Source organism: Herpailurus yagouaroundi, unplaced genomic scaffold (assembly GCF_014898765.1).
Source record: "Herpailurus yagouaroundi ecotype Mexico unplaced genomic scaffold, PumYag 28, whole genome shotgun sequence".
In the NCBI taxonomy this organism is placed as follows: Eukaryota; Metazoa; Chordata; class Mammalia; order Carnivora; family Felidae; genus Herpailurus; species Herpailurus yagouaroundi.
In genome coordinates, this window is record NW_024412376.1 from 64,754,689 (window position 1) to 64,782,265 (window position 27,577).

General features: G+C 38.3%; 1 protein-coding gene across 3 annotated transcripts in view; it reads left to right on the forward strand.

Annotated features, from left to right (window-relative positions):
- TRPC3 (transient receptor potential cation channel subfamily C member 3) overlaps positions 1-27,577 on the forward strand; it is a 73,132-nt gene that overhangs the window by 11,405 nt on the left and 34,150 nt on the right. For all 3 annotated transcript variants that reach the window (XM_040474650.1, XM_040474654.1, XM_040474652.1), the window contains exons 2-6: positions 6,296-7,067; positions 13,741-13,929; positions 22,398-22,562; positions 25,536-25,752; positions 27,117-27,350. In XM_040474650.1, the coding sequence (XP_040330584.1) occupies positions 6,296-7,067; positions 13,741-13,929; positions 22,398-22,562; positions 25,536-25,752; positions 27,117-27,350 (1,577 nt within the window). The remainder of the gene's footprint in view (positions 1-6,295; positions 7,068-13,740; positions 13,930-22,397; positions 22,563-25,535; positions 25,753-27,116; positions 27,351-27,577) is intronic.

Consider the following 27,577-nt stretch of genomic DNA (forward strand, 5'->3'; position numbering starts at 1 on the left):
GTCAACTGGAGAATTCTATTTTGTTTGCTGTTCTTGTCTAAGAGAAGTGTGAGAGTAAAAGCAGAGTTTAAAAAGAGCAAGATGCTGGGATGGCTGTGGCGTACAAGGAAGAAAATCAAGAACAGCATATGGTACTGGAAAGAATCTGGAGTCAGACAGACCTCAAGTTGAAGCCCAGATCTGCATTTTTCTATGTGTATTACCATGGGCAATTTTTCTAAATCTCAGTTTTCTTATCTATGAAAGGGAAATAATACCTGCTTCATAACATTGTTATGAGAATTAAATATGATAGCGTACAAAAACATATATATATGTGTATATATATATACCAAGTACCCAGTAAAGTTTAGTAGTAGCCTTCCCTCATGCCATCTCTGTTGGAAAGCTGTTGTAATAATCCAAATATGATTGGTTAAAGATCTGGAAGATGGTGCTGACAATGAGAATTGGAAGGGAGGGTCCAGTACATTATCTAGTGACCCACAGGGGGTAAGTACTCAATAAATATCAAAGGAAAAGCTTCAGAACTCTGATAACATCAAGATGGTGAGTCATAGATGACCTTAAAATTGCTAAACCTGAATAACCAGCCTGAGATGCAAATGTTAGGAGGGGGTGCTGGTTAAGGGAGAGGGTGAGGTGGGACATTTTAGAGTGACCAGGGGATACATAATTGTACATATGGGATATGAGGTCAAAGGAGAGGACAGAGCCTGGAAGGAGATTTGGAAACTCAGTGGAACAGATATTTATTGAATACTTACTCCCTGTGGGTCACTAGATAATGAGAAATAAAGCATGACCTGACCATCCAAGAATATGTGCACAATATGAAGGAGTATTTATTAATACTTTATTTTTTAAAAAAGAATTAATATAACCATATAATAGCTTTAAAACACATGGTACATAGGATAATTCATTTTATATCTATATGAAAAATCATTTAGGAGGAAGGGAAAGACTGTACCAAAAATCTGGGGTAGAATAGTGATGGTCACTGAGAACTTTTAGATCTAAACTAAATTACTAGATTTCCTGGGCAAAAGAAAGAAAGAAAGAAAGAAAGAAAGAAAGAAAGAAAGAAAGAAAGAAAAAAAGAAAAAAGAAAAAAAGGCAAGGGTTATATACAGTTTATATATTACTAGAGTAGAGGAAGCAAACTCATCTGGAGAGAGAGGCCTATTAATACACAATTCTAGGATGACTATAGTAAATGGATACAATAATGGACAACCTCTTTAACCTGTTAAATGTAGTTTTGAAGAAGGCCTAGTAACCTTTTAAAAATATAAATCCTTGAAACAGGGAAGGGCATGACATTAAATGGTCACTGGTGAGGCATTTTACAGGCTTCTTACTTGCTGTGATTCATGTGACTTGCTTCCTGGACATGAAATGTGACATGTTAGTAAAACATAGGGAACCTAAATGTAAGGCCATTTGTCCCTCAGGCTCCACTGCTCACATGTGTTGTTTCAGCTTTGCTTTTGGCAGGGCCAGTGTGACAGATGTTTAAAAGGCCTCATAGTCTGGGGTTGTTGATCCAGGATAATGTCATTGTTTTTATGTTTTTAGGTTCCCAACCTTTACTGTGCATAGGAATTGCAAAGAATGCTCATTTAAAATATATATTCCCGGGGCGCCTGGGTGGCGCAGTCGGTTAAGCGTCCGACTTCAGCCAGGTCACGATCTCGCGGTCCGTGAGTTCGAGCCCCGCGTCGGGCTCTGGGCTGATGGCTCGGAGCCTGGAGCCTGTTTCCGATTCTGTGTCTCCCTCTCTCTCTGCCCCTCCCCCGTTCATGCTCTGTCTCTCTCTGTCCCAAATATAAATAAACGTTGAAAAAAAAAATTAAAAAAAAAAATAAAATAAAATAAAATATATATTCCAGAGCCACGCCCCTGAAAGATTCTGATTTAGTTCATCTAAAATGAGGCCTAGCAATCTGCATTTTAATAGGAGCTCCAAGTGATCCTGGGGTGGGTGGCCCTCACTTAGAGAAACACTGTTTGAAGTCAGATGAGTTGATGTCAAAGTTATGAAACCTGAGGAGTATTACTTGTATTTTTGCCTCTGAATGGAATGGAGCAAAGGGTTGCCTTTGGATACACCAAAATATTTTTTAGAAAGAACTTTTTATTTGCTTAAGTGTTTGGAGAAGTAACAAGAACCCAAAATTTCTTTCATAAAGGATGAAAAAAAAATTTTTTTCCTTAAGATGTATCATCACCGTCTTACTCAGCGTGGGCTATCAACAAAGTACTATAGACTGGGTGGCTTAAACAACAGAAGTGTTTTTTTTTCTTATGGTTCTGGAAGTTGGCAGCCCAAGATCATGGTGCCAGTATGGTCAGGTTCTAGTGAGAGTTCTCTCTTCTGACTTGAGGTAGGGAGAGAGTGAGGGAAGGAAGGAATGTGAGAGCTCTCTGTTTCTTCTTCTTCTTCTTCTTCTTCTTCTTCTTCTTCTGCTTCTGCTTCTGCTTCTGCTTCTGCTTCTGCTTCTGCTTCTTCTTTAATGTTTATGAGAGAGAGAGAGGCAAAGAGAGAGAGAGGTACACAGAATCTGAAGCAGGCTCCAGGCTCCGAGCTGTCAGCACAGAGCCTGACATGGGGTCCAAACCCAGAAACTGTGAGATCATGACCTGAACCAAAGTCAAAGCCTTAACCAACTGAGTCATCCAGGCAACCCTCTCTGTTATTTCTTCCTACAAGGGCACTGATCCCATCATGAGGACTCTGCCCTCATAATCTCATCTAATCATAATTACCTTCCAAACCTCTCAAAGGCCTCATCCCCAAATGACATCACACTGGGGTTCGAGCTTAAACATATGGATTTGTGTGAGGACACAATTCAGTCCATAGCAGTCAGATATTACCAGACATCCCTATCAGTCTGAGCTTGCACAGGGACTTGTAAAGCATCTGGTTTAGGTCAGTGGTACTCCAATGCTTTTACAAGAAAGAAGGCCCTGCACAATGTACCCTTGCAGTGCTGAATGAGTCAGGCCATTGGGTGGGGATCCGAAGGTAAGAAATGTCTGGAAAAATGATTTTAGTGTTAGTATTACTAAAGTGAAGCATTCTCTTCCATTCACCCACATTTCTTCCTTATTTCTCATGCTAGAGGAGATGCCCTGTCAAAACTAGCTGAGATTGGAGCCATGTTTATGAATTGTGGATGAGTTGCATTCAATGTGGCTCATACCATTCTATCATTCCAGATTAATGAAGCTTGTCTTAATACTGTAAGAAAAGTTAAAAAAAGAAAGAAAGAAAGATACTTGCTATGTGGATTTACCATGAAGTAGCATTAGATCAGCTCTTTTATTTTGAAATAGCCGTATAATTTGTTCTAATTCAGAAATATGACTTCACACTTAACAGTGTTAGAATGTTTTAAAGACAACATCAAAATGACTCATGTGACTTGCGTTGTATAGTACTAAAATCCCACGTTTCAGCTCAAATATACAATATGGAGATAGTGGTTCTTAAAGAGGGAGAAATTCTAAGAAAAAAACTTTCGAGTACTAAGCAATGCAAAGAAAAATTCATTGAAGTATCATATTCTGGTATTTTCACATCAACTCTTTGGGGAGAAAAGGTGGGGTTTTTATAAGTGATTTTCTTTTTAGATAGCAATCACTAAATAGACCTTTCCATTAAGAGGTAGCACTTTAATAATGAGTTTATTTCCCCAACGATAACCTGAGTAGAGATTGGAATTCTTCAGACATATATACTCTGCATATATATTCTGTATTATAGAAAATGTCAATATATTGTCTTTGGTAAGCTCAGAATTCATCTTTTATACTGTATGGAGATTCTAGACATTTGAAGAGTTCCAGTTTGTAGCTTCATAGTATAAATACTAACTTAATGAAGTCAGTACCATTAATAGTAATAAAACATACTCAACTACTACAATGAAAGTTTTTGCAAGATTTGTTTAAAACCCTTGTCATAGTTTGATCTTGAAACAAAGTTTTCTTCCATGCAGTTCAGTGAATGCTATTTCCCAGTTCTTGCCCACCTAAAAATCATCATCATACCAACACACACAGACACACACATATATACACACAACACCCCCACACCCAGCTTTGCACTTCCTTGTCTCCTACACACACACCACACACTCACAACCTCACTCTGCATGCTACCCTACACAACATACATCCATATCCCACTAATATGGCATTTATTTAGCTTCAGAAAGATTATAATGCAATGGTTGCCAATATGTACATTTACTTAAAAATTTTTGTCAACTAAGGGGTTAAAATAAACATCAAAAAATGAATTTTATTTTTTAGTAAAAATAGTCAAACTGTGGTTAAAACTATTCAAAAAGTGCAGAAGGGTATAAGTGAAAAGCAAAAATCTCCCTTCCCCTATGGCTCCTCAGTTCCACTGCTCAGAGCCCAGTATAACTATGGTTAAAAGCCTCTTGTATTGCTTTCTAGAAATTGCTACAAATACATATATATTTATGTATATACATATGTGTACATAAATGTGTAAATTTATAAAGGTGTGTATATAAAAATGCTATATTTATTTAATTTTTAAAAGTTGATCACCTGACACTAGTTGAGCAGTTAGAACGGGGTGCCAGTCATAGCCCTCTTGTCCTTGGGAGTTAACAAGCCTCTCCGGACCTCTTTGGATATGTCACCTGTGTAGTCCCAGGTTTGCCTGGCCACATTCCTTTGGTCTCCATATGGGAAACATCTGCTGGTGCCTTCTGTGTTTCTCTCTTGGTTTGAGGCCGGCAGAAGTGAGAATTGAGTAGGGGCTGGTAGATGCCTCTGAGTTCTCCTGTTCCCTAAAGTCCACCGCCAGACTCCCAGGGAGAATAGAGTCCTCGCTAGTTAGTTTTCAACCCCTGACTCTGTGAATACTGTTTTATCAATGGTGGAAAGTATTTCTGGAATATATATTATAGAAAGAAATCCTTTTTTCCCCAGCCATTCACTTTTAACTTGTCATTCTTATTTGCCTTAAAAGTGGATAATGTGGAAAGAGTTTCAACTGGTACTTTTGGTGCAACTCGCACAGAAAACAAAAATTACAGATATTTTAAAGGAAGTCGATCATAAGAATTTCAGTCAGCAAGAATGTTAGAGCTGGGTAAAGATGTAAATTTGTACTTAGAATAATAGCCACTGAAACATTAAAAGTAATCACAGTGTTAAAAATTCTATTGTTTAGCATCATTTTTCAGAGACTTGGAACTTCTAAAAAAGATTTTTGTTTATGTGCTCATGAGAAAACTCTGAAGCACTTTGTAAATTTCCATTTTACACCTGGGGTAAGGAAGTCCGAAGAAATGAATTTACCCAGCATCACAGAAATCACAATGTGAACTCAGTCACTGTACACAGCAATTAATGAGATCATTTTCATAGTGCAACTAAGTCTCAACAAATGTGGTTGGTATTTGGATTTTGTACACATTGTTCTGGATATACTATTAGTGCCCAGTTGCTTTATTCATAAAATAATAGTAGTGATTTTTAAACCATAAATCATACCATCTCCTTTTAGTTCAAACAGGCAATTATATAGTATTGGTAATTAACGGCTCTTATTACAAAGTCACAGACGTTTTCAACAAAATAAGTTTTAGATTGATGCTTTAATTTTATAATTGCTAAATCTTGCCTGTGTCATTGAAAAAAAATGAATCTCGTTTTTTTTTTGTTGGGGGGGGGGTGGGGAAAGGATACCCTTAAGAGAAAAAGATAACAAAGATCCTGAAAGATCCTTGGCCTAAATAGTAGGCTTTTATTCCCCTGTCAATTATTTTATTTAGTTAAAAATATGCAATGACTTGAGAGGATTCTTCTGGCCTAATTCTTGAAAAATTTACTTTCTTTAGCCTTAAAGTCTAGTGCTTTGGTGCCAAGAACCTGCTAGGCCTTCATTTTCAAGACTTTTAGGACCAGTACGGTTATTTATACAAGGTCCAATGAGTTCCACCTGTACCAGGGTCTCAAGGGAGGCACAGATGTCTGGAAATTGTTTATATTATTGTTTCTTCTGAATGCCATGTTCTACTGAACAGGAACCCTCGTTGTGATAGATAGCCAACTCCTCTCTGGGTTCAAGCAGCCCATATTAGGTACAGGTGTAAATTTCAGGCACGTTGCTTAGCAACTGACCGAGCTGCCCGCAGGTCACAGGTCTGCTGTAGGTGCTGTGTACTTGAGAAGGGCGAGGTATGAGGAGGAAGCACTATGCCCTAATAGTCTACAGTTGTTTTTCATTGCTGCTGATTAGGTCCATGGAGGGAAGCCCATCTCTGAGGCGCAAGACAGTGATGCGGGAGAAGGGCCGGCGCCAGGCCGTCCGGGGCCCCGCTTTCATGTTCAATGACCGGGGTACCAGCCTCACAGCTGAGGAAGAGCGCTTCCTCGACGCTGCTGAGTACGGCAACATCCCCGTGGTGCGCAAGATGCTAGAGGAGTCCAAGACGTTGAACGTCAACTGCGTGGACTACATGGGCCAGAACGCGCTGCAGCTGGCCGTGGGCAACGAGCACCTGGAGGTGACAGAGCTGCTGCTCAAGAAGGAAAACCTGGCACGAATCGGCGACGCCCTGCTGCTTGCCATCAGCAAGGGCTACGTGCGCATCGTGGAAGCTATCCTCAACCACCCCGGCTTCGCAGCCAGCAAGCGCCTGACCCTGAGCCCCTGTGAGCAGGAGCTGCAGGACGACGACTTCTATGCTTACGACGAGGACGGCACACGCTTCTCTCCCGACATCACGCCCATCATCCTGGCGGCGCACTGCCAGAAATACGAGGTGGTGCATATGCTACTGATGAAGGGTGCCAGGATCGAGCGGCCACACGACTATTTTTGCAAATGCGGAGATTGCATGGAGAAGCAGAGGCACGACTCTTTCAGCCACTCACGCTCGAGGATCAATGCCTACAAGGGGCTGGCCAGCCCAGCGTACCTGTCCTTGTCTAGCGAGGACCCAGTGCTCACCGCCTTGGAGCTCAGCAATGAGTTGGCCAAGCTGGCCAACATAGAGAAGGAGTTCAAGGTAAGCTCTGTGCTCCACCCTGGCGACCCTGCATGCTCATCCACTTCCTGGCTGCTGCCAGATGGCTTCCATAGTCTGCTCTGGAATCAGTTTTGCCCAGTGGATTTAAAATCACAAGGGACTGGGATGTCATTCAGAAATGACCGATGATTTCCACCTCTAAACATGGTGCCGTGATAAATTTGCTTTGGGGGTGGGTATATACTGGATCTGAGAGCTATAGTTATGGTGCTGCTCTGTGTGGGTGAGCATTAAGTGGAACGCAAGACTTCTCCCCTTTGATTAGAGGAGGAATTTGGTGTGACTTTTTTCCTCCTGTATCCTTCCTCTTTTATAGTTAGTGGTATGGTGCCACACGACACTGAAGTGATATTGGTTTTGCATGTACTGTTTATTGGCCCAAACATCTGTATATGCCTTTAGGTAGAAAGAAGACTAATGTGGAATATGATTAAAATCATTTTATTAATATGACAAAAATGTCTCTCCTGAAATCCACAAATGTATATTCAGAGTGGTGAGCCATAGACCTCAGGTCAACCCAGAAATACAAGGATAGCAAAGTGTTTTGCATTAACGGATTTTTTTTTTTTAATGAATGAGCCTTTTTTCTGAACATTGTTTCCAGTTAAGTGGTATTATTTCTTATAAAAAATTAATGATAGAATATTTTAATCTTTTATTCAATTACTACATCCTCCTATGGGTTTTGGACGGTTCTACATATTAAATCTGGGGCACAAGGAGATTTCATGGTTCTGGTGAAAGTCAGCGTGTTTTTCAGCAGGTTCTTGTCTCCCGTTGTCCACCTAAGAAGATTATTGTAGACATCAGTTCCTTAAATTATTTTCTGGATGCTGAGTTAATCTTCTTTGTAGCGTGGTGTCAGATCACAGAAAGTGATTATTCTCTTTCAGATCTTATTACAGTTTTTCATACTTACGTGAGGTTTACAAAAATGCAACTAGCAATATAATTCAAGTTAAGGGGTTGCAAGAAAATGGTTTAGGACAAAGAAATGAGCTATTGAGCCATGAAAGGACATGGAGGAAATTTAAATGCATATCATTAAGTGAAAGAAGCCAATCTGAAAAGGCTACATAGTATATGATTCCAACTGTATGACATTCTGGTAAAGGCAAAACTGTGGAGACAGTAACAAGATCGGTGTTGCTAGGGGTTAGTGGAGAGGAGGAATAAATAAGTGGAGTACAGTGGATTTTTAGGGCAGTGAAAATAATCTGTATGATACCGTGGTGATGGATACATGTCATTATACATTTATCCAAACTGATAGCATGTACAATTCCAAGACAGAACGCTAATATGAACTATGGACTTGGTATGATTACAATGTGTCCATGAAGATCTATCAACTGTAAGACATGTACCACTTTGGTGAGAGATTTGATAATGTGGGAGGCCTCTGTACCTTCCTCCTAATTTTATTGTGAACCTAAACCTGCTCTAAAAAAAAAAATGTTTTTTTAAAAAAAGATGTTAAAAAATGGTAGGAAAGTTTTGCATGTTTTTTTTGTTTGTATGTTTCCTTTTCCATACATACCAAATTACCTAATCATAAACCCTCATCTTGTCCTGGTGGATCTCTGACCTTAAGTATAATTTTGTTATTCCATTAAAAATTTTTCTGATATAAAAGCTACACGTTTATTATAAAAATTTTGGAAAATGTGGAAAAATAAAAAAATATCACCTTATATTTACTCTCTTTGAAGAGATTCATTATGTGATATTTGAAAAGATGAATTTCCTTGGAGTCAAGATGAGTTATTCTTTTAGACAGGACTCAGAGAAAATGGAAAATTTCAAATTCTGTTTAGAGAAAATAGAAAAGCATCAAGGTTAAATAGTTGTAAATATCACTATTTTGACAAAGTAATAAAAAATGTAATTCTAAATTTATTAGCCACTATTTCAAATCTCATCAAAACCTTGTGGGGTTTTTTTGTTTTTGTTTTTTTGTTTTTTTTTTGTTCTTTTTTTTTGCATTTGCTTGATATATATTGAAGATCTGTAAAAGAGATTTTACAAAAGGGAATTTTTTCTAATATTATGCTTTAATAATTTATAAAAGAGGCTAGTGTTTGCAATTCTGTGTAGAGAAGTCATCTTCGTGAAGTGATAGTTAAAAAATTTGTTGTTCATATTTTTTCCTGAAGCTGGCTAGGTCTGTATTGATGATACTTTGAATCTCCTTTACCCTCACTTAAAGAGTCACCTCTGATAACCTTTCAAATGTGGGAAAATGTTACAAGAGGCAAAAATAGGAGAAAATACTACTGAGTTAAAGAGGGCGTCCATGAACCTGCCAAGTGTCTAAGGATCTGCAAAGATCATCTGAATCTCACAGTTCCTTTTTCTGATCTGTACGGAAAGTACTCGTGTAGCATAACCCTCTCTGACCCTGAATATAGATGGTTCCTCAGAAGTTACAGTTTCTAAGGACGACAAGTCTTCCTCCAGACTAAAGGTTGCTTTTCTTTCCTGTTCCTGCCTGTCCTTGTTATTCCTTTAGTACCTGCTTTCCTTTCATCTCTGTGCCCTCTCATCCCACGCTCCTGTCCATCAGTCAGGGCTTTAGACAGACAGAGAAAATAGTGCTTTCACGGTGCTGACCCAGAGACTCAGCTTGGAAAGGGCAGTGGAAGTGAAGCTCATTTCTGAGGCAAACAGATAACCTGATTTGCCCTATGTTCACTGTATTCTTTCCATAGAGAAAGATTTCAAAATATGAGATCAAATACTAGCCTTGAAATGAAAAAATAATATGTTCCCTAGTGAAAAAGAGGTGATTTTTTTTCTTTTTAGACACCTGTATCTATTTTATCTTATCAATGGCCTGTAAGATCTAGCATCTCACCCCTCAAATCGCCATCACTTAGGTGCATCCGAGAAGGTTCTTAGCCAGTGTGCAGTTTCCAAAGTTCTTTGAAGAATGCAGGAGGCATGGTGCCGAAAACATATGAAGGTCATGACCCCCGAGAGGTTGAAAATTCTAGGATATAGATTTAGATAAATTAATGGAGGACGGCTTGGTGACAGGTTATTAAGGAAATAGTTTGGATGTGTAAATGATGTCTGAAGCTATTCTGAGAAACAGAATATTGGACAGAATGGACTCTAGGTCTAATCCTCCAAATGTCAGTGGCAAGGAAGCTAGTCATTTATTAAGCTGTGAGAATGCAAAGTGAAATTTCTTAATTCTGAGTCAATAATGCACTTTATTTTTTTTAAAAGAGGGCATTTGCCTTCCTTGTGCCTCAGTTTTCTTCTCTTTAAATTAGAAAAGCAATTTTAATTTACATCATAGTAGGGCTGTGAGGAAGAGGTAAATAAATATAACCAAAATCACTACAGCAAAAAGCAGGATGATACTCTAGGAGTCAGCTGGTTGTATAGACCTCTTATTTTACAAATGAGAAAACAAAAGCTATAGCCAGGGACCCATCTGCTAAGCCTAGATTTAGGTGCCTTGGGTCCCAGACCTAGATATTCTATCTAACGTGCTGTACCTGATAACATGGATGTATTTTTATAGTACCTCATGTGTACCATGCTCTAAGCAATTAATCCTCCTAGCAGCAATATTAGGTTGGCTTATTCTCATCAGAGAAGCTAAGTAAATCCCACAGGATCCTACAGCTAGTAAGTGGTGGAAGAAGTATTTGAACCCAGTAAATCTGGCTTCAGATTTCTGCTTTTAAGCACTACACTAGCCTGCTCCTTTTGTTATTAGGGAAAGGATCTGATAGAACAAAGCCTGCTTAGAGTTGAATTTCAATTTTTGTTTTATTTCAAAAAAAATTTTAAAGTTTATCCATTTTTTTCCAGAGACAGAGACAGAATGTGAGGTGGGGAGGGGCAGAGAGAGAGGGAGACCCAGAATCTGAAGCAGGCTGCAGGCTCTGAGCTGTCAGCACAGAGACTGACATGAGGCTCAAACTCATGAACTGCAAGATCATGACCTGAGCTGAAGTCAGACACTTAACTGACTGATCTACCCAGGCGCCCCTCAATTGTTCTTTTAAGGATAAAAAGGGATTGAGATGATAACTACAAACATTAAAATAAGTGTGCTGAAATCTGTAGACAGGCTGCCACAGGGACCAAGCATCATTGTTTTTCCCCTGGCTTGAGCAGGTCCTCAGGGTTTTGAGTTCCCGCTCTGTAAAGAAAGTAGCAGGGCCATCTGGTAACTTTGTGGAGAGCCATGGTATTGGAAGAGTGGCATGATGAGCATGATTAAGCAAAACTAAGAGAAAAATTACTAGAAAATGCAGATCAGACAAATGGTCTGAGTTGTGAAGGAACATGAGACAGGCCCTCGTGGTAGAACTAAAATAGTCACCTTGTGGTGCAGTGCAGACTGTTGCTAGTTTCCTTTGCAACTGAGAAAAGCTGTCTTTAGCTGGAGCCCTCCATCTTTCCCTGGGATCCCCACATATATTGATGAAGTGGTATCCCATGACCACAATAAAAGAAATTCTCATTATCTCCAGCTGTGATTATTTTCCGCACTTGGGCAATACACTTCTTCGAGCAGGAAATGTTGACATTGTTAGGAAGACAAAGTGTTGTTTTTGCAACTTGTATGATTACCAGTTTTTGTTTCTTGACTGATGTTTCAGTGGATGTGAACAAACCACACGACTTTAAGATGAGACAGTTTATAGATTATGATTCACAAAAAAATTAATGTTTATTTTTGACAGAGAGCGGGAGACAGAGGATCCCAAGTGGGCTCTGTGCTGACAGAGAGACACGCAGGGCTCCGACCCAGAAAGTATGAATTAGAACTGAGATTGTGACTTGAGCCAAAGTCAGATACTTAACTGACTGAGCCACCCAGCCCAGATTATCATTTTTAAAAACAATGAATTATGATTTATGTATTACTACAGAAGCAGTTATTAAGTTTCTTCAAGCATTGAAATAGTCTCTCTTTTTTCTGATCAGTGAAGAAATGGTCATCCAATGTTGCTCCAAATCTTATAGAACAGTCTGAACTGAAGAGTAACATGAGGAAATTTCATCTAAAAAAAAAAAAAGTGTTAAAAGGGAAGCTTTATATGGAAACAGACATGGATTTAATACTTCTGGGTGCTATAATAAAATATTTCATTAGTCTTTCAGGAATGAAAGTCAGATGGATATTTAACTGACATTCTGCATAGAAACCAGAGACTGAACGTTTTATTAATTTTATCAGTTGCATGGTACCAACTTGAATGGAAACCAAAGATTGAAGTTTTATTCATTTTATTCTCTTATTAGGGGAAAAGGATTAACTGTAACTGTTCCTTATCTGAATTTCTGATATCTGAAATGGAAACTATTATAGTCTATGTAGCCTTTAAACAGTCTTTCTTCTTTTAGTTGGTGATGTGATTTTTGCCCATGAAATCAATTGTGTATTTGAGGGAAAAAATTCAAATTCTTCATGTCTTTTTTTTTTTTCAGTAGGATTTTGGGAAGCCCAGAAATACTGCTATCCTAAGATTACTTAGTTATTAGACATTTACAGTATCTCAGAACATATCGAAAAATTCTATTTTCCTCAAGTGTGCCGAATTAAATTATCATCTGGTTAACTTTCTTAATGGGCTAAAACTTAGTGAAAGCCATAGAGGTGGAACTGGGGTTTCTGAAAGTAAGATGCTTTCCCAAGAGATGGTCATTGATACCTTGACTGGAACCAAGGGGCCAGAAATAGAACTCCATTCAGAAGGTAACAGGAAATGCTGCCAAGTGACTTCCTTATACCAGTCCATGGCACTATATAAATATGCTAATGAAATTAAAGATTCACAGATTATTTTTAGCAAGGTGTTAGTTCCAGTGGCCTGGAAATTTTCTCTCAGGTATTGGTATTCTGCAACCCTTGAGAATTCAATTACATATAGTCAGACATTTCTCTCCTTCCAGTTCTGCAGGACATGATAATGTGCCCTTCAGACAAACAAGGAAAAATACCTCCTCTCCAGGTTGGCTCCTGTCCATCTCTTTACAGTCACTATAAACCAGTCGTCCTCAGATGTAAATGTGTATCAGAAACACCTGGAGAGCGTGTTTACCCAGATTGCTGAGCTCTTTCTTCAGTTTCTAAATAGGAACATCTGAGATGGGGTCAGAGAATTGACATTGCTCACACATGTCCAGGTGCTCTTGCCGCCGCTGGTTTGAGGATTACGCTTTGAGAAGCTGGGTCCCCAGCAAGGCAAGGGATGGTATAAACTGAACAAATGATTTTCACATATAGTCCATCTTGTATATCAGATTGCCTCCTTAGAAAATTTGCCATTTAAACCAATTTTCATAACAGGAATTGTTTTGTTTCGGCTTTAAGGAAACTATTGTTTATCTGCATAAGAGAGCCTGAAGTCTTTTTGATCCTTTGCTCTGTCAGCATTAGCATTTAGCCAGCATCTCTTAATACAAGCCAGGGACCAACGTGCATACCATTCACAGAGCTGTCTGATATGGTTGGTTTGCGGTAGGTATCGGCTAAGAGGGTGTATGGGGGCAAATCCGGCCTGTATCTAACCGGCAATTCTACCCAGAAGAAGGGACCTTTTTTTGTAATTTGCAAAAACTCTAAATACTTTTCATTGAATTAAAACAAACTCCTTGAATTTAAACCTCTCATTCTTAGAATGACTACCGGAAGCTCTCCATGCAATGTAAAGACTTTGTAGTGGGTGTGTTGGATCTTTGCCGAGACTCAGAAGAGGTAGAAGCCATTCTGAATGGAGATCTGGAATCAGCAGAGCCCCTAGAGGTACACAGGCATAAAGCTTCACTGAGTCGTGTCAAACTTGCTATTAAGTATGAAGTCAAAAAGGTAAGTGGCCTACTTTTATCCAGCACCATATCAACTATGCCATGATCCCAGGAAAATTTTTTAAATAATAAAAATAAATGTTACTGATAATAGATTTTTTTTCTTCATGAAAGAGATTGAGTGAAATGTGGTAAAGTTGTGAGTCAAATATCTAGCTTCTGTGATCCTTTCCACTTTTTGTCTGCTGCAAGACCTTGAATAAGTCTTAAACCTTCTCTAAACTTCAATTTTCTCCTATAAAAGGAGGATCATACCTCTTACCTGTCTCAGGGTTTTGATGCAATTTCAGTGGATTAAGACATGCAAAAGAACTTTGTGAACCACTCATGATGCAATTAAAAATAATAAAATGTTATTTGTATACATTTTTGTAAGGCACTGTTACACTGTCATGCTAATCCTTGTGACAAGCCTGTGTTATCCATTTCACCTATAAAATAGGTAAAATAGATGATGAGATTTCTTTTATACAAGGAAACTGAGGTTTGCCAAACTTAAATGTTATGTCTAAGGTCACACAGCTGTGAATACCAGAAATAAGATTTATGATTACTTTTTTACTCTGGTATTTCAAATAAACTTAAGTGTATGTATTTGCTGCTTGTATGGGGCTTTTAAATAATCCATGAAAATTGTAGCTATGATGTTTTACTGTAATAAAAATCTCAGTTATCTAGAATCTAACAGCTTTTATATATTAGATAACTAATTATACACACACACACACACACACGTTGTATTTTAAGAGAAACTGATAAATCACCAAAAGTAAGCTGTTAACAGGAATAGATCTGGTTTTATGAACTGGTTAATCATGTATCACTGAATGTTCTGTCCTCCGTACATGGTGCTTAAGAGGGCAGGCCCTGGAGCCAGTTTGTAGGGGTTCAAGTCCTGAGTTAACCACGTGTTCCCTGTGTGACCATGGGATAGTCACCCAACCAGGCCAAGCCTCGGTCTTCTTATTAGTGAAGTAGGGACCACAATAGCAACTATGTTTTCAGTTGTTTGATAATTATAAGAGCTAATGCACATAATTAGCACGGGTATAGTACATGGTGATTATTCAACATGTATGAGCTAGTAACATTTCTACATTATGAAAATTCATTCTCAGGATGATGACTCTTAAGCAAGTTTAGCTTTAGTCATCAAACACAAATTTCATGTTCACTGTGTTTGTTCCAGTCCATTGTAGCAGACTATAGCCAATTTAGGCAGAAAGTAAGGGATATGAGGAGACTCACAGATTCACGAGGGGAGGTGGAAGAACAAGCTTATCTAAGCTGTGCTTCCAGAAACCTTACTCAGGCCCAGAACTGAGGTCTGCACATGTGCCTCTGACCTGTGGAACCTAGGCATGTACTGGCACCCTAGCAGTAAGTGAGCATGAGGAGATCTTTCTCTCTTTCCTTTTCTCTCTTTGTGTGTGTGCACACTCCACAAAGTGGAGAACTTCCACATCTAGTGTTCACAAGGTTTTAGCCAGCTATTAATCACAAATCTCTCCTCAACTTACAAAGACAGGGAAATGTGAAGATTCTTAGTTAATACTGATGTAAAATAACTTTTCAAGGAATTATCAGTGAAAAGTAAATTGGCTCGACTGCCTTCCTCCTAGAGCATTTCTTTTTCTTTTTTTTTTTTTTTTTTTTTAGTTTTTATTTTTAATTCCAGTTAACACACAGTGTTATATTAGCTTCAGTGTATAATTTAGGGATTCAACACTTACATACAACACCCACTGCTTATGAGGAGTGCCCTCTTTAATCCCCATCACCTATTTTAACCATCCCCCCCACCCTCCCCTCTGGTGAACATCAGTTCTCTATAGTTAAGAGTTTGTTTTTTGGTTTTCCTCTCTCTTTTTTTTCCCTTTGCTTGTTTGTTTTGTCTCTTAAACTGCACATATGAATGAAATCATTTGGTATTTGTCTTTCTCTAGAGAATTCTTGCTAGTTGAGGTTTTGCTATATTGAAGGAAAAAAGATAATACTGAATAAGATTGATATTAAACCATTTTTAGAAAACTGTCTGGACATTTATTCACAAATCTTACAATACACATCTCTTTTCTTTAGCACCTGAGAGGAGAGAATTGATTTCAGTTGTCACTGGTTCTTTATCATTGCTTTGAAAGTGTCATATTAGCAGAGACAGCTCATCTGTAGATGGGCTTCTGTGAACCAAACTGTCTTGAGACAGTGAATGTCTTCCTGGCATGTTAATTTTAAATAAATTGATGTATAGCTTATTATGTATGAGGTGTCATTAATAATAAATTTGCTATCAGTCAGCTACTGCCAGGAAACAACAAAAAGTGCATTTGAAACTGAAAGGATGTTTAGGGCTTTGCAGGTATTTCTGGGTTCATTTGTTTTGTGATATAAAGGGAGTATTGATTCAAGTGTTTGACTTAGAAGCTTCACTCAATTAATGTATATAAAAATTTATTCCAGAATGCCCCCCAAAGCCCCACTTCCCCCTTTCTTTTTCTCTCTCCAAGATGTCCTTCATTCTTCACTCAACATTTACATGTCTCCATTTAGCAAAGAGAAAAGATGCCCCATCCCTGCTGGTGCTTCCTTTTTCCTTTATCTCATTTCTGGTTCCTAAGTAAAACCACTTCTTGGGTTACAATGATGTGTGAACCCTACCCACTGTGACACTGAGGTAGTCTACAGCTACATGCAAGGCATTGGGATTTCAAAATATATGTTATGGAATTTTTCCCTCTTGATAACATAATAAATTTATATTCAAATCAACTCATAATTCCACCAAGGAAACTAGTTTTTTGTAATAGCTGTTTCCCATAAGAGACTCAAAGTCTCTTTTGCTATGTGCTCAAGATCTCCTCCCAGCTCTGGGTCTGGGATTACTGGCTTCTTTCTGGCCTCATAGTTCCCAGAGCTCAGTCTTCCCTGGGAATCACACCATGAGGTCTACCCAGGCCTTAGAGAGCTCGATGGCAGTTAGTCAAGAAAATGAAAATATAGAAGACCTGAATGGGAGAGATCTGAACATGAATTTAATATTTATGGGAGAAAGAACTTTCTAATATGAAAGCAGTTGAAGAAATAACAAAGCAAAAGTGTAAACAACTTAACCACATACAACTTAAAACCTCTGTACACAGAAAGATCATAAAAAAGAGCAAAGTGAGAAAGGTATAACTTCTCAATTCTGACTTATCAAGGATTGATAATCTACAAAAAGCTCAAACAAATTTTTAAGAAAAATTTCTAGAGCCCTATAGAAAAATAAGCAAAGGTCATGAATAGGCAATTCACAGAAAATTTAAATGGATAGCAAGCCTATTTAAAAATTTTAAGCCCTCTAGTAATAAATGCATCCTAATATACAAATACCATTTCCCCTCTCTCAAATTATTAAAGAATAGAAAATTCATACTCTCAGTTCTGTTGGTGAAATGGGCAATCTTATGCGACTAGTGGGGAACAAATAATAATGTGTTCTCTATCAGGGAATGGATGTTACAGATTATTCATCTCAGAATCATTTCTGAGGAGTTTCTAAGGTAAATAATAAAACTGGAAAGATAGTAAATTTTATTACTGTTTGTACAGCTACCCATGTTATTCTACAAAAAAGAATGGAATAGATCAAAAGATGAAATTTTTTGAAATGAGTACAAGAAAATTAACTTTTAGACGAAAATGTTATTTTCCCGTTTGAATAATGGATTATTTACCTTTCCCAAAAAGCTCTGAGTTTTTTTTTTTTTATGTTCTAATTTATTTTTGAGATAGAGAAACAGAGCATGAGCATGAGCAGGGGAGAGGGAAAGAGGGGGGGGATGTACAGAATCCGAAGCAGGCTCCAGGCTCTGAGTTGTCAGCACAGACCCTGATGTGGGGCTCGAACCCACGGGCCATGAGTTCATGACCTGAGCCACCCAGGCACCCCCTAAAAGCTCTGTGTTTTAATTCTGTCTTTACCTCTGTCTTCTCTGCAACTTGAGGATGAACATCAATCCCTTCCCTCAATAGAAATAATGAGAGCTTTACTAAGCTATTCTAAGAAAGTCCTTGACAAAGATAAAGGATACTAGAAGTTGATAGACTATCGATCTGGAAAACCATGCTGTTGAGAAACAGAATTTCCTGACTTCTTCTTTGCTCTCTTATTTTCTCCATGGTGGGATTAGATTTAACTATAGAAATATCACCTAGAAAAGAGACACATGGTGGTGCCTCGGTGACTGTCAGTTGAGTGTCTGACTTCGGCTCAGGTCATGATCTTCCAGTTCATGAATTTGAGCCCCACATTGGACTCTGCTGTCAGCATGGAGCCCTCTTTAGATCCCCTATCCCCTTGTCTCTCTACTCCTCCCCTACTTGCACATGCGTGTGTGCGCTCTCTCTCTCTCTCTCTCTCAAAACATTAAAAAAGAGAGACTTGTAGCAACATATACACATAAAATTATCCACTATGAATGAAGAAAGTGTGGTTTCCTTAATTCCAAACATTGAGCAATGCAATGAGAATGCTAAATATCCTGCAGAGACCTTGGGTGCGGTGCAGGTGCTGGCCAGCCTGTCCTGAATCCCACACTGTATAGCCTCTTGGCCAGGTTTGTGCCCAGCACTGAGAAAGAACAGAATATTGTGCACTCAGTGGGTTCAAAATCCAGAAAACTTACACACTGTAAGTTTTCAGTTTATATTTCACAACTCAAAAAGCTTTAAAAAGAAATTGAATGATGTAGCTTTTATTCACAGCAGCATTTTAAATTGTATGAACTGTGCCTTCAATGTCATTAAAAACAAAAACAGAGTGTTCCTAACATGTTTTTGTACAACAGTATTTCCATGAAGATAGTTCTTGTAAAGGGTGATTTGATAATAAGACAATGTAACATGAAATTTTTTTTAAGTTGAAAATTATCTCATGGTTTTCCATTAACCTGCCCTGATTACTGGTTCAGTTTACAATCTGTTAGTCATTTGGCACGGGAAAAAAAAAAAAGTTTGTTCTCAATGCTACAATAGTTTTGTTCCATTGAAAGATTGAGATTTTCTTATGTGTCAAGCATTCTCCCTTTAAATCAGAACACCTCAAATAAAGGCATTATTTTTGTAATGATTTCAATTTGCTGGTCCACTGAAGTTGGGAAATAGCATACAAATTTTATCCAACTGGCTATGACTGGAGTGACAGCACAAGAGGTTTTTTTCGAAGGTAAACAATTTTAAGAGATAAAGGTCACTGCCCTATTTTGAAGTCATTGAAAAGAGAAAAACTCATCTCCTAGAGGGATTAACTCTTTTGCCCTCACTTGTTACTGTTGTATTGATTTTATTATTTTTTAAAAATGTTCCTTGTGTACTTGCATTAGGATTTTAAATTATTAGAGGAAAATATCCATTTGTGTTTTCTTGTGAATTGAAAGGAATGAACAGATACCATAGGCTGGTGTATTACTATCTCAAGAAGAGAGTAGAATTAATAATATAGGAAATATACCTTTAAGCTGAATTTTAAAGTGTGACAAGTAAACTGCAAACACCACAGTTTTGGCTAATATTTAACATATATTAGGGTTTTGTACTATATTGTACAAGTCACAATGGGTCAAATATTGATCATTATATAATACCATATGGGAATGATTGATTTCCACCAAGTCTTTAAGGGCTGTATAACCCTTATACAATGTAATTCATGCCATAAAGCACATCTTCAAAGTTGAAGATTAACTGGAGGAGGAGGAGCAAGGAGAGGAAGCCATATTGCAACATTAATATTTTTGTCCTTAAGAGATTAAAACCTAAGAAAGAAAGGCCGGACACTCAAAAGGGAAATTTGTCCATCAATTTTACATGGGTACACGTCCACCTGTCTCTTAACTTCATAGGGATTTTCTGTCCTGCAGAAAGTCTTGGCCTACAAAAAAGTGCATGTTGACTTCCTAAGCGACAATCTGATTTGATGACATCATCTCCACTGTAGATTTCTCTGAATGCACTGTTCCCCATCCTAAGCTGAGCCTAGCTGGAGTCATAGGACTGCTTTTTATTTGCATCTGTCCAAATGTAAACCCTCCAACTTTCAAATTAGTATTATTTTAGTTTTTTTAGTTTTTTAATGTTTATTTATTTTTGAGAGACAGAGAGCACAAGTGGGGTAGGAGCAGAGAAGGAGACACAGAATTGGAAGCAGGCTCCAGGCTCCGAGCTGTCAGCACAGAGCCTGATGCAGGGCTCGAACCCACAAACCGTGAGATCATGACCTGAGATGAAATTGGAGGCTTAACCGACTGAGCCACCCAGGTGCCCCTCAAATTAGTAATATTTTAAATGTTGATTATTTATCTTGGCAAGCATAAGAAGTCTGTCTCCATTTTTTCCCCACATTTATGGAGAGCTTACTGTGTGCTGTAGAACAGGAATCCCTAATCACTTAATGTGCACTGATGCTTCCATTTTCACCTTCTACCAAGTGCCTAACAGAGTGCCTGATTCATAGGAAGAGCTTACAACATTTTGAAGAGTGAATGAATGAATGAATGAATGGTACATTTAGGAACTCAGAGGGGATAAGGATTTAACACAGAAGGAGGGGTAAAGCAGGAAGGAAATGATTCAGTAGAGTACAGGGGCAGAATTGGAAGTTTGGCAAAGTTCTCAACAAGAATCCTAGAAAGTTGTCACAAAGATTCCAGGGCTTTCAACCTTGATCATATTTTATAATGGGTTCAAATAATGACTGTATCGATCAAAAATCAGAACTTTGAAAGAGTAACAGAATCTTGAGTCTGGAAAGGAGTTCTAATACAGACTTAGCAGCTAGCAATGACCAGTGAGCTTTAGGACCTGGGACTTTTATAATTGAATTGAAAGAAACTTCTAAGGTAAAATCTGCTTTTTCACATTGAACTCATTAAGCTAGAAAAGATAGCATCCTCTTTATAGTACTTTAAATCTCCCAAATCCTACCAGTTTGTATTGTTGAAATAAGTTCAGTGAAGTACTTCAAATCTAATATTTGTAAATTCATCTTACCACTTCTGTCAGCAGGTGTCAAGAGCCCCTTGTGCCCTGTGGCACAGCAGTCACCAGAGTGATCATCAGTGGACTTCCCGGAGGGCGATGCACATAGGGGCAAAAGTGGGGGGTTAGGGGAAATTGCATCTCTACTGTCTACACTAAGGGATGAGGTTTTATTTTTTTAATTTTATTAATTTTTTTTTATTAGAAGAGCTAATGGGAAACAATACACCAGTAAGTGGAAACCCATTAATTTCCTTATAGGTGTGGTATTTATTGGTAATTAGCCGAATAACTTGAGGAATTGCCTGGAGTTGCTAAAAATCATTAAGATCATTAACTAGAACTTGATCAAAGATGAACCCTTCACATAGTAGGAACTGGAGCTGCCTTCCTTGCCTCTAAGAGTTTGTAAAAAAACATTTCATGAGTGCTTCTTAACAGGTTCATTGTTATTGTTCTGTTTTTCAGAAGGTAATGATACCTTGATTTTTGCGTTGCTAAACACTCTTTAAAAATATATGTAAGCTGGCACTCATAGTTGATTTGTGAATGACCCTGAATAATCTCCAAGCTTGGGCAATGTGCACCTGGCCATTCAAAGACAGGCATATTTAGCCACAAATGGGCACCTGTTAGGGTAGGGACCTTTTTACATGAGCCTGACTACAAATACATTTTGCTACCTGAACAAGGACAGGACTTTAGCGAAATCCCAGTCCATCAGAATAGATGCTGGCAGACGACTTAGCAAAGTCAGATGGCAAAATAGAATAAAATGGCAGGGCTGAAGTAAGTATAATGTGCTCAGCTTTCCTGGTTACAATTGTAATTACAAAAGAACTGTTGGAGATCAGGACAGATTACTGAAATAGGAAGGAAGGGACATTTGCTGCCAGGGCCTGGACGCAGTGTAAGTGCGAACCAAGCAGAATTCTTGCAGATTCATTGGCTTTTTGCAGATCTTTGCAGTTTGCAGTGATAGTACATACATATATGTATGTATATTTTTCATACATGTAGCACTTTAGGAATTACTTATGAAACTTAACACATTTCTTTTTTTAGCTATAGTCTAATACAAGCCAATTCTTTTCCATTTTGAACTGAACATAAGTAAGCTGGCAGACAACAAGATGGGACACATTTTCACAAAGGAAAGCATATGTCACCCAGATTATGGACAGGAATCTGTGTATTATGGAGAATTTCAATCAGAAAGAAATGTGGTTAAGGATGATATCAATTTTGTGCTCTTGTTTCCACTTAAGTACTATTAGTTCTGAAGCAGTTTTGGAAAATGGAGGGAAGGTAAAGGAAAATAGTACCAGAACCTTCTAGTGCCTATATTCTGGAAAAGTGAACATTAATATCTTTAGGATTGTGCATTCAGTAGTTGAGGTATCCCTAATGATAGTAACCTACCTCTTTCTCCTCCTCTCTTTCTGCCAACAGTTTGTGGCTCACCCCAACTGCCAGCAGCAGCTCCTGACAATCTGGTATGAGAACCTCTCAGGCCTGCGGGAACAGACCATAGCTATCAAGTGTCTGGTTGTGCTGGTGGTGGCCTTGGGCCTTCCATTTCTTGCCATCGGCTACTGGATTGCACCTTGCAGCAGGGTACATGTTTTTCTACATCCATTTCCTCCGTGGTTGGTGTGCCGTGTGTTTTGGGGATGAAGAAGGAAAAAGCTTCCTACTTAAGGCTCTTATCAGTTTTACCCTGAATGTTAATGGACTCAGGGACACAAATTCTGCTTTTTAATGACTGGATCAATTCAAATAAGAGATGAAAAAGGATTTGGTACTAGTGGAATAGATCACATTTGAAGGCATATAATACTTAGGCTTTTAAGGTAAAATCCGCATGGTGGTCAAGAGGGAAAGCGGCTTGAGTGAAGTAGCACTTTTGCTGATTCTGTGGACAGCTTAATAAATCAAGAGCGTCAACTGAGTTGGCCTGCGTTTAGAACAGTCCTGTTGCAGTGGTGCCAAGGAAGTTAACCTGAGAACTGGAAGGGCAACTCACTGGAACCTGTCAAGAGATCTGAGGTTCAGTGTATCAAGCACAGTCACGAACAGTGGTGTTAGTTTAAAGAATTCAAGAAAGTGCATGCCAGGTTCCCCCCAACCCCCTGCCCTTTGTTCCTTCAGAAGATTCTTAAAAAAAAAAAAAGTAGATTTTGGGTTTGGGGTCTTTGGATTTTTTAGATTGTTTATGTTTAGTTTGCTTGAATCACTTTGTTCACTATCTTCATCCCTCTCTCAACTTGCTAGTATAGACTCAGTTTAATTGTGCCTAAGAGATCCTCTGAACAGGATATGGGAAGGCATACTAGTCATGCTAACAGGATCTGTATTAGGTTAATAAAGGGCACCGCCAGGGAGAATAAGCCGTTTTGAGGTCCTTTAATCCTGCTTTTATATTCTGAGATCTGGTTTTGTTTAAATCAGAGGCAGTTTCAGGAAAAATGAGTCAAGGCCACTTACAATGATCCTGGAAATCCGTCACCTCTCTGGCTGCATAGTCTTCCTGGCAGAGTGAGTCCTGCTCTGCAGGCACCATACACGTGTGAGCGTATTCATCCATCTTATTTCATTGTTGAGCTGCCCATGCAATTTAAGGCAGAAAGTTTGTCATTTTGATCAGGTTTGATGAGTTGACTAAGTTCCTTTGTTCTGTATCATGGAAAAGTACCTTATGATTCCTCAAATACATAAGCAGTAAAGACTAAAATCTATAAGTGATAAGAGGGCATGCATCAAAGCAAAAATCATTTCCCACACAAATAATTTCCCTTTCTGAGGGAAACGAATAGGAAAGTTGATGTTTCTAAGTGTTTGCCTCTTAGGACAGCTTAATCAGTGAAAACATGGAAGTCCATTCCTTTTTTCTCTTCACTTACAAAAGTGCAGCTAATAGTATAGTGAACTCTGTGTCCCCCAGAGAGGGGAAAGGACAGAATTGAGTTGTTTCTGGAGCCCACATTTATACGTGCCACGTACCACCGAAGACAACATAGCAAGAATCCCCCACGTATATCCTAGTTTCACGATAGGCATGCTGCTTTATTTTCGTGTTCTTTAAAGTTTTAAAAGATCAGCCTTTATGAGAAACAGATTTGGACACTCTCAAGAAATCACTGTGTGCTATGGATGAGCTACCTCAAATGTGCCTCTTTGCAGCTGCAGAACAGCACAGCAATATGCAAATGTGGTGTTTATTTGTCTGTGTCTAATATGGAAAATATGACATTTGTCTGTCTGCATTCATGTTCAACTCCAGAAATGCTTAACATTCTTCGGTTATTTGTTGACATCAAATTAAGGCTCTGGACATGCAAAAACATTTGTTTGAAGTTGCCGTCTCTTAAATGTGAGCCTTGGTACTTTTTAAGGTCACAGACTGAGTTTGAAAGTTGGTTCTGAGTATGTAGACTAGAGAACTTATTTGATAAATCAACCAAATGTACCTTTTTCTTGGGCTACAGAAGCCCTTGGGACAGGCAGAATTGTTTTTCATTTCTACTAGAACATGGGGCTTGTAAGGACATTATATCACATGGGACTTTAAAGGAGTTACCTTAAAATAATTATGCTCTGAACTTCAGACATGCTTTTGTACTATTTATATGATTTTCCAAACTCAGGGCTGACTTAATTAAGTTAACCTACTTAGAGATTTTAATTATTGTATAACTCCTTCTTATTGAGGTAATAGTACATAAAGTATTTACTTGATTCTAATATTATCTGCCTTTTTCATATCATACAAAGTACAAGTCGATTTCAAAAGACTTACAAGTGAGAACTAAAATTTACTTCTGTACTGGTAAGGTTTTTAATATTCAAAGGCCTTGTTATGTGCTACAAACACATAATGTTTCAACTATAATGAATGAGTCTCTAAATTCGTAACATTTCAATTGTAAAGCAATAAAGCATATGCACTACAATTTGGAGTTTCTTTTCCTAGACTCTCAAAACCTAGACATGGATTGTGTGGTCTTTCGTGGAAAAATAAGAATAACCAGCATATGCCTTGTGATTTTCAGAAATGCATCTGTGAATGCAGTGTTACCCCCCAAGATAAATTGGATATTTAGAAACAATGAAGTTTAAAAACTTCTTAAAGGGGCGCCTGGGTGGCGCAGTCGGTTAAGCGTCCGACTTCAGCCAGGTCACGATCTCGCGGTCCGTGAGTTCGAGCCCTGCGTCGGGCTCTGGGCTGATGGCTCAGAGCCTGGAGCCTGTTTCCGATTCTGTGTCTCCCTCTCTCTCTGCCCCTCGCCCGTTCATGCTCTGTCTCTCTCTGTCCCAAAAATAAATAAACGTTGAAAAAAATTTTTTTTTTAAAATAAAATAAAATAAAATAAATAAAAACTTCTTAAATAATTCTTGGAGGCAGCATTCCCTAAAAGGAGTGATTTTCATAATGTATAGCTCTTCACAAACAGAGGCAGAATTTTGAAGTTATTCTCATTTCATCTGTTTTTCTTTTACCCTGTATAATAATTTTCATAAGTAGAAGCTGACATTTCCAAAATAAAAGTCTCGTCTTCATCTTCTTTCTGTTTGTTTGTTGTACTACAGCTGGGGAAAATTCTGCGAAGCCCTTTCATGAAGTTTGTGGCACATGCTGCTTCTTTCATCATCTTCCTGGGCCTGCTCGTGTTCAATGCCTCAGACAGGTTCGAAGGCATCACCACGCTGCCAAACATCACTGTTATTGACTATCCCAAGCAGATCTTCAGGGTGAAAACCACCCAGTTCACTTGGACTGAGATGCTAATTATGGTCTGGGTTCTTGGTAAGCTTTCTATGTTAAGTATTTTAATTTCTACCAAACATTGTGTCTATATAACAATTGCCTTTTTTTTTTTTTAAATGTTTGTTTGTTTTTGAGAGAGAGAGAGAGAGTACAAGCAGGGGAGGGGCAGGGGCAGGGAGACACAGAATCTGAAGCAGGCTGACAGCTCAGAGCCCGACACGGGGCTCAAACTCACAAACTATGAGATCATGACCTGAGCTGAAGTCGGGAGCTTAACCAACTGAGCCACCCAGGTGCCCCGATTGCCTTTTTTATTTAAAATGTTATTGTGCATTATGTGGTGACAACATTCTCATTGTAAGATAAGCAGTAGAACAAAATAATTGAATAATTTGAATACTAAAAGTTATCTCTTACCACTAAATAAAAATTTTTATGACTAACATGAACCCAATTATAAATATCACATTTTTAACTTCAGTTATTGAATAAATGTAAATTTTAAAAATCTGACCTACTGTGATGATCAAATATTTAATTGAAATACTTGTGAGATAATCTAGTAGCCATTAGCTGATGAATAAAAATTTTTTTGCAAAAAAAAATTTTTTTTGGCTTTGATTTCAGAGGTCTTTTTTAGGAGAGTTTCCATTTTCAGAATGCTGGTTACCTCACCTCACAAAAGTTCTTTTTAAAAAATTTTTATTAGTAAAGTGTAGTTGGCATACACTGTTGTATTAGTTTCATATGTACAACATAGTGAATTAACAAGTCTACATATTACTCTATGCTCAGCGCAATAAACGTAGTCACCATACAATGTTATTACAGTATATCCCCTGTGCTGTATTTTTCATCTCCATGGCTTATTTATTTTATAACTAAAAATTTGTACCTCTTAATGCTCTTTATTTCTTCTATCCCTTCACTTACTTCCCCTCTGGCAGCCACCACTTTGTTCTCTGTATTCAAGAGCCTTTTCATTGTTGCTGTTCATTTGATTTTTAGATTCCACATGTAAGTGAAATCATATGGTATTTCTCTTTCTCTGTCTCACTTATTTCACTTAGTGTACACTTTCTAAGTCTATGTTGTTATAAATCCAACATCTCATTCGTTTTTGTGGCCAAGTAATATTCCTGTGTGTGTGTGTGTGTGTGTGTGTGTGCGCGCGCGGGCGCACCATTTCTGATGCTACGTGTAGAATTATGTTTCTCCGAATTCTAATTCTTATTTACTTGAACATTTTTCCTCCATTTAACTTTGCCCAGGGCCTCAGGTGCCTGATATGGTACTTTATCTATGGAGCTTTTTATAGGTGGGGACTGATAGTGGACAAAATAATAGCTTCTCTAAGCTAGTCTAAGCTATAAAATGTAACCTGTACCTTCCGTGTGTGACAGGAATGATGTGGTCTGAGTGTAAGGAGCTCTGGCTGGAAGGACCTAGAGAATATATTTTGCAGTTGTGGAATGTGCTGGACTTTGGGATGCTTTCCATCTTCATTGCTGCTTTCACAGCCAGATTCCTAGCTTTTCTTCAGGCAACAAAAGCACAACAGTATGTAGACAGTTATGTCCAAGAGAGTGACCTCAGTGAAGTTACACTTCCACCAGAGATACAGTATTTCACTTATGGTAAGTTATTAACTGAAGGGTCCTCTTATGCATCAGGAAGGGTACTGGAACCACATTTTGGAAGGAAATGTCAATAAGAGTATGTTTAATGTGAGATGTGTGTTAAATGTGTATGAACAGAGGAGAAAGCATGAGCTTTAGAACTATACAAAACTGGATTCATATCAAGGCTATGGAGCTCCCTTGCTGTGTATAACTTTGTTCAAGGTAACTTACTTCTCTGTGCC